At 39.4% G+C, this 8,165-nt stretch overlaps 1 protein-coding gene across 3 annotated transcripts in view; it reads left to right on the plus strand.

Annotated features, from left to right (window-relative positions):
- LOC113499252 (proteoglycan 4-like) overlaps positions 1 to 7,280 on the plus strand; it is a 32,889-nt gene extending 25,609 nt beyond the window's left edge. For 2 of the 3 annotated variants that reach the window (XM_026879656.1, XM_026879657.1), the window contains exons 3-4: positions 2,865 to 5,803; positions 6,144 to 7,280. In XM_026879656.1, coding sequence (XP_026735457.1) covers positions 2,865 to 5,803; positions 6,144 to 6,252 — 3,048 coding nt within the window. In that variant the 3' untranslated portion in view covers positions 6,253 to 7,280. Of the gene's footprint in view, positions 1 to 1,162; positions 1,651 to 1,810; positions 2,580 to 2,864; positions 5,804 to 6,143 lie in introns of those variants that run through there. The other variant, XM_026879655.1, reaches the window with a different exon arrangement.
- Positions 7,281 to 8,165: the final 885 nt, after the last annotated feature.

Here is an 8,165-nt window from a genome sequence, read left to right on the forward strand (position 1 = left end):
TATTTTCTTTAATAACTTTAAAAATATTATAATATGTAAGACTGTTAAGTTGATCAATGAATAGAGATGTATCCGCACTTTCGTATTGGGATATAATTTCTGTAATGATAATTGTAAGTATTTAAATAAATATTTTTTATTTCATTACGTAATGCCTAAGAAACAAAAGCGCAACGACAACTCTCATATTGTTATTCGGGTATCTTTATCTATAAGAAGGAATATATTGAATCGCTTCCTACATAATATATTTGGGAAACCCAATATTACGAGAGCACGTGTCGAGAGAACCAGTGAACTTGCGACCTTGGATTACCAGTAGGCGCTAAACATTACTCTTCATTAGACCCTATGACTCCACTGAGCTTTGCTTAACGGCATACCACTTAAACAACTTTATTCTCAACACAAAAGCAAAAAGCCTTTGAATTTATGCCCCTTTTATTTGACAACTCTTTAAAAGACACTAAAATTGTCTTTGTTTATACTGGCTTACACCGTGCGTGTCGAAATAGGTGCATTAAAGCTATTAGACTCAACTTAAAGTTATGGCTGAACGTAAAAGAAAAGCCACAAAACAAACGTACGTATAAAAACTTCGTAATTTGTATTCCAAAAGACGAGAAGAATTCACCAATCAAAATGTAGATACTAAAAATGCATGCAATGGAAATTCTGTCACTGCGTAGATTACGTAGTAGCTGCCGATATTCTGAATACGTGTGAATACCATTCGATTCAGTAGCAAATGTGAGCAATGTCGAACCAGAATGTTTTGGTTTGGAGCCAACATTAATAGCTGGCTGATATTTGGACGAGCAGCCGCTGTCGGCTGTAAATCTCGGGATAAAGCTGCATTTATATAAATATTTTACACCAACATCAAATCTATGCTACTCTTGTTAAAAAGACACGGAACATTTTCAGAGTTCGCGTCAAATAAATATAACATCCACCTTGTGCAAAGATCAAGTACACTCAACTACGGAAAACGTGTTATTTTCAACATATCCGAAAGGCGGAAAACTGAAATAGAAAAATAGGACAATGTCATATAATAGCAGTGTTCACAAAGGTGGATGAACTACGCGGCGGAACATAAGCGTGTTGGTTTCCAACGCGGCGTACCTACGTCACAGATCGCTGCAGCTATAATGGTGCGGATAAGATGAACAGAGCCGCATCACAGATGAATGGAGGCGTAGGATTGCAATAAATAATAATCGCGAATCTGTCGGAAGTATACTGGATGTTGTTTTGACGATTTGCTCAAGACAAATTGTAGACGAGGCGCCCGTTATTGAGGTCGGTACGAAAATACATGGCGGCGGCGGAGCAGACGGCAGTAGGCGGCAGGCGGCGCACGCGCCGACCGCGCGTACCACCTCCCGGATTCGAATGTACCGGCTCATTTACTACACCCGCGCTATAATTAACCGCTGCGACCAGATTAATATCTGCATGTTCCATCACAAAAATAAGTGATCCGTCTCCCTGAAGTTGTGATGTGAGAATTGAGCTACGACAAGTGTGTAACCTAATGTGTGAGATATAAATGTGTTGACTGGATAAACAAATACGCGTTGAAACTTTGTAATTCATTGCAGCACAGGAAGTAAATATAACATTTTGCGGTGAACCTCAGACCTCGTAAGTATCTCGTATCTATTTTCTACTGTTTTGTCAATTTGCCAAAACATGTCCCGAGCTTTTAACGTTTAAAAAATATATGTTACAGATATAAAATATATTTTGTAAACTTTGTAATCAATGGCAGTGTTATGGAGTAACGTGGGAAAACTTATTTCAGCAAAATGAATCCGCCGTCAGCGTTACACGGCGCGATGGGCCGGGACCGCAAGCCGTTCACCTACACCCCGGGCGGGCTGGACCTCTCGGAGATCAAGTCCGAGCGCATGGCCAAACGGCTAATGAGGAATGCTATGAACCAAGGAGTCCCCGAAGTACCAGTGCACCCAGTGCATGCGTCGACAAATCAGTCGACCCCAGTCAAACTCCCAAACTTCAATTGTTTGCCGGTCCAAGTGTTTCCAACATTCAATTTGCCAGCAAACCCTAAATCCTTACTGAGAACTCGAAGCAATCCTGATCCAAGGGACGCTCCGATTCAGAGAATAGTCCCTCCTTTTGTAAATACTACGAGATTTGAAAACAATGATACGTTTCATAAAAATACACCTACGCAGCCGCAGGTAAACAATAACAGACCGGTTTCTATGTACGAGTACAGTGCTCCGCCGGCGTTGGCCAATCCTTACAGTTTACCGAGGACGAATTATGGAAGTGACGGCTATACTGCACCAGTACTACCAGAAATTAGTTATGATGCCGAGTACTTCCGTGCTCCGCCGAAACTTTACAGCGAAGCCGAACAGTTGCCAAAGTTGGAAATAAGTGAAGAAAAAGACAAAGTACAAAAAAGTGAAAGTTTAGACACAAGTATAGACTTGACAGTTAAACCGATTAGTCAGACAGACGATGTGATCGTACCGACAATAGCTCCAACACCTATAGAATCAAAGCCCGTCGAAGAGAATGGGGGCACAGAAATCGATCAGGTTCAATTAAAATTACTGTATACTTATTATATCTATATTTATATGTGTGTTTACGTTGTCTGTTATACATACTTACTATACAACATTACGGAACTATAGAGAACATTGTAACGAACTCTTATTGTGAGTTAAATGATTTATTATGCGTGATTTATTGTTGATACATCGACATCACTGTACATATACACATATTCATATTTATTTTGACGTAAACGTATTTTATAAATATTATTTAATTATCTGATTCAAATAAAAGTATGTAATAATCTTTTTATTTACTTTCAGAGGGAAGTTAAAGTTGTAAAGAAACAAGTGAAAAAGGAAAATAAGGTAGAGGAACAAAATGGAAATCAGAATGGAGACTCAAATATTGAGGCCGAGATGACAGTGAAACTGCCTACTAAAAAGTCTGCAGCCAAGACTGAAACTAAAGTTGAAGTTGTAAAGAAAATTTTGCCTGATGGATCCGTAGAAGAAATTAAGACTACCACAACAAAAACGACTGTTGATGGTAGAACGGAAATTAAAACTAAGACAGAAACAAGAACGATTCCTAAAGAGGAGGAATCAGAAGAAGAAGTTGTAGAAGAAGAGGAGGAAGAAGAAGAAGAAGTTCATGAGCAAGAAGAACAAGAAGAGGAAGTTGTTGAAGAACCAGAAACGGTTACCGTAACAACAACAATCGCCGCACCTAAAGAGAATGGTCAGCAGAGTAATATCATCAAAACTGAAGAGAGATCTGAAACAACGACAACTACAAAGAAAGTTGTCGTAGTCGAAGAATCTCCAAAAGAGGAATCTCAATCAGTTGTAGAAGAACAGGAGGTAGAAGAAGTCGAAGAAGAAGTAGAAGATGCTGAACCAGTAACGGTGGTTTTAAAGAAACAGGTTCCACCAAAACCTGAACCTGAACCAGTTGAAATTGCAGTCGTTGAAGAAGAAGAAATAGAAGAGAATGAAGAAATAGAAGAAACACAAACCGAAGAAGAAAAGAAAATAGAAAAAGTAGAAGTCGAACAAGAGGTGGAAGAGAAAGAAAAAGTAGAAGAAACCGTTGAAGAAGAAGTAGAAGTTAAAAAGGAACCAGAAACTAAGTCTTCACCTAAAGATGAAGAGGAAGAAGAGGAAGAATACGAAGAAGCCGAAGAAACTGAAGAAAAAGTTGAACAAGAGACTGAAGTAAAGGAAACAGTAGAAGACAAAAAAGTTGTAGAAGAGGTTGTAAAAGAAGAGTCACAAAAAGAAACAGAAGCTCCCACTGAAGCTCCTGCTGCAGCTTCTGCCGAAGAACCGAAAGAATCTCCTAAAGAACCAGAAGAAAAAGTCATCAAAGTTGAAGTCCAACCACCAGAAGAATCCAAACCAGAGCCGCAACAAGAAAAAGGAGAATCGGAAACTAAGAAGGAATTCAACATACCTATTAGGGAGCCATCTATCCCTCTGGAGAAAGTTGAAGATGTCGAGATCAAACCTATTGGTATTTCACCAATCATCACCAAAACTCACACAGAGAACACTGAAATTATAACCAGTACAATTAAACCGGAGGGTGGACTGAGCACCCAGACCGAGTACAACAAAATAGAAAACATCGTAACGGTCAACCGCACGACCAAGATTCTTGACAACAGCTATGAGAATTTAACCCAACAGGGTATCCCAACCGTCAGGACGTATTTCCCGCCTCCTAGTTTAGATAAGATTTCCACTTCTCCCTTGCCTTCGAGGCCTTACCAACCTGTATACCCACCTGAGCCGCAGCCAGAGAGACGTCACAGTCTTCTATTAGACAGATTAAGCACAGAACGTCAAATGCCCTCAGATCTTTACCAATACAGCAACCAGTCGTATGAACAGACTCAGTACCAAACTGAACCTCAATCGGAAGTGCTCACCGTGAGCAATGTTAAGCCGAGCATGATCACCAACCAGCAGTGGTACCAACAGACGAAACAACAACAAAACAGTATTTACAATAACACTAGCTCCACTCCAGCTCCTGTCGGCCAGCCGTGGGCTCAGCCGAAGTCCCAGCCGCAACCGCCGCAGCAATACTCCCCACAACCACAATATCAGTCTCCGCAACCCCAACCCCATTACCAGGCTCAGCATCAACCTCAGCCTCAGTACCAAGCGCCTCCTACACCGCAGCCTCAGTACCAAGCTCCACCCACACCCCAACCCCAGTACCAACCATCATACACAGAACCTACTCAGGAAAGGGCACCGTCAAGTTACTCCACATACACACCTACACCTGCATGGGTGTCTAATGTTGATACCCCACAGAACACTCAACCCACACAATACTCTTACTTAAACAAAGACACTACAGACAGTTACCAGAGATCTACACAGCAATACTCCTCAAGCTACGTCCCTCCTCCGTGGGAGCAGGACTCTAGCTACACATCGGTAAACAACACTTCACAAACTTTCTACCAACCCGCTCCTCAGACCCCAGCCTCAGCTCCAGCATTCAGTCCCGCTCCTGCCTCAGGCTGGAAGCCACCCGCGGCTAAATTCTCCAAAAACGCTCCCATCTCTTACATCCCACCGGCACCAAACCAATCCTTCGTAAGATCTGCTTCTGTCTCTGAGCCACCAAGGCCGACTCCTGGACGCAAAACATACTACAGCGAGTATGAAAGGCGCTACATTTCCGTCCCGGATTCCACTTACATCCCTAGCGAGACTAAGTTCCAGCATCAACCTGATCCTTCTCCTCAATACTACTATGACAACAACGAGCCATCGGAGCCTGTAGAGCCTCAATGGCGAAAGGAACTAAGAGAGTTCACCGAGAAAACATCTCAAACTATCACAACGGAGCAGACTAGCGTCCAGCCTCCATGGGAAGCTGAACAAAAGTTTGCTAAGACTCCGACTGTTACCTATACTCCGACCCCGTCCTGGAGCCAGACTTTAAGACCGCGCTCATATCGCGAGAGGAGTTTTGAGTCAGAATATGTGTCTCAGGAGTGGCCAAAGACCAATACTCTGGGGAGAGGTAGGCCTTTGAGCACTTTAGGTAAGAGTGTCGACGCACCGATCCCCGAGAGGACTAGGGGTGTGTCCGTGGACCGGTACAACCCGAACAACTATCAGTCACCGGCGGAGCACCCGCCCGTGCAGTCACACACGCTGACGACGCCCGCGCCGCATGCTGGCTACCACAACCCGAACGTGCCTGCGTACCACGCGCGTGCTTCCGCTGAACCAAGGTGAGAGGAAAAAACTCCTTTTAAGTAAAAAGTATATTTTCTAGAAGTAGCTTTCATAGAAGTATATGTTGCAATTGCCTAAAAGATTCCTCTAAAAATCTCTATTTGAAACTGCTCAACTATTTAATTTTGAATCGTTGTCTTGTCCATTCAAATAAAAAATAAAGAAATAATAAACCTAAACCGTTTGGTATTCTTGGCAAACAAATTAAAACAGACAATATTATCCTTCCAACATTATTTTAATGTCCATAAGTGTCAAATTACATCGCGTCAGCGAGCTGAGCAGTGGGCACAATGGGTTTTCTTGAAATAACACATAAACATTTGCTATTTTCAGAGAGCAACCAACAGCTTACCAGCCGCGCGTGCATCGGGAATCCCGCGCCAGTCCTCTGCAATCCCGATCCTTTAAGTACCTGCAATGGATCACTGGCACAGACGATTGAAACACTTAGAACTAATTTTAATTTTAAGCTCCTTATAAATAAGGTATAAACATCGTTTTTAAGAAATGTTCTATTTATGTAAATTGAAGAATGTTATGACAACTGTAGTTAGGAAACCCTTCCAGATAATCCTAAAATTCTTTAGACCGAATTCATAGCGATTATTGACGAGGCGAGTTTTATAAGTGTCGTGTATAAATCGAAACGAATCGATTGTGAGTTGTACATTTATGTTAGAATCCTTTAATCTATCTTGTCTGTAATTAATTTTTCATTTTCAAATAATGTAAATACTTTTTTTGCGGGCCTTGTTATACGTACTAAATGCATGTTTTAAAGTATTATTCTCATAAATCTCTCTTTTGTGAAACTTCGCGATATTGTGATAAACATAGCTGATTTGTCTTAACCTAGTCATCGGAGGCAAGAATGTCGCTAGTCTTAGTTTTATAACCTAAAACTACACCAATGCATTTCTGCTTCATTTTGTACTAATTGAGTACGTCAAAATTAAGTTTAATAACATTACAATTAGCATTTATTTATATTGTTTTGAAACAAAACCGTTACGCTTCGGATTCGAATTACAATTTTGAATTTTATATTTTAAACTGTAAACGGCCAGTAATAATTTGTACGTTGTTTAAAAACAGCTTTAATTTTTGTAATTTGAATTTCGAATCAAATAATAACGGTAAATTTTTCATAGACAATATTTATAAGCGATGTTAATTGTAACAGTAGAGTGTACTTATGAGGCATTGCGTCTTTTATTTCAAAAGAGCGTTTATGATCATTAGTTTGTACACGTTTCGCTTTATTAATTAATTTATTTAGCCTTAAAAATCTATTTATTTATTTAAATTTATCGAATAACCGCATTATAAATGAAAGGTGTGTTTCAAAGTTCACTGTCTCTTGTATAACTTCATAACAGGTGCATGGTCCTCACGTTGTAATTTCTTGTTTCATTTTATATTATTTGTGAAAACATTGTTGAGTTTTATTTAATAAAATATTCAAGTTAATCTGTTGTTTACTTCGTACGACTTATGTAGGTCATAGACGATGCACATTTTCCAAAATGGCGGCCGTAAAGTTCGGTTAGTTTTGAAGAAATACACACGTAAAGAGCTTAATGGAGATATCTATTTACATTTTTATTTGTTATTTGAATATTTGGCGTTTTTAGAACATGAATTTTATATTTCCCGAGTTTTTGTATAGGTGAAATCACTTGTCAAACGTTTTTAAGGGTTGTCATTAGTCGTTAGGCAAATGGTTCAACTAATTACAATGATCGTTAGTTTTCACAACTGTGTAATTAGACGATTGATCAGGTTAGGTTTATTATTTAATAAATCTAAAGGATTTAGGTAGGTATGTCGTATGTGTGAGTTAGAAGAGCTTCCGAAAAAACATTTTAAGAATGACTGTTACCTATACGGTGACACAATATTTCAATTTCAATTCATGTTATTATTGTTTTTTTAAACGTAGCGTTTTCAAAAGGCATTGCTCTGAACCTTTCGCGGAAGCAACATCCTATATTGTTAAAAATGTAATATACCTTTGAAAGTTGAAGTTTAATAAAAGGTTGACAGATGCAAATTCATTAACATTTTTCAACGGTATCCTACGAAAATCAAATAGAATAGATTCTGAAAGTAGGACAAAAAGAAGCTTTATTGATGTAGTGTTTACTTGAGTCCGATGAGAATGAGACCCAGACTAAGTCGAGAGTCACCATAATTCGGAAAATGCTGGGTTAATTAAAAGTATGCTGAATATTGTACCAAAAAGAATATAATATATGTACAACGTTTCTCTACAAAGTAATATAAATCAACGATTTATCTAATTAACACACTCAACATCGGAAGCATAAACTGGCATCGGAAAGGAATAAAAAA

The sequence above is a fragment of the Trichoplusia ni genome, chromosome 12 (assembly GCF_003590095.1).
Source record: "Trichoplusia ni isolate ovarian cell line Hi5 chromosome 12, tn1, whole genome shotgun sequence".
NCBI classification, from domain to species: domain Eukaryota; kingdom Metazoa; phylum Arthropoda; class Insecta; order Lepidoptera; family Noctuidae; genus Trichoplusia; species Trichoplusia ni.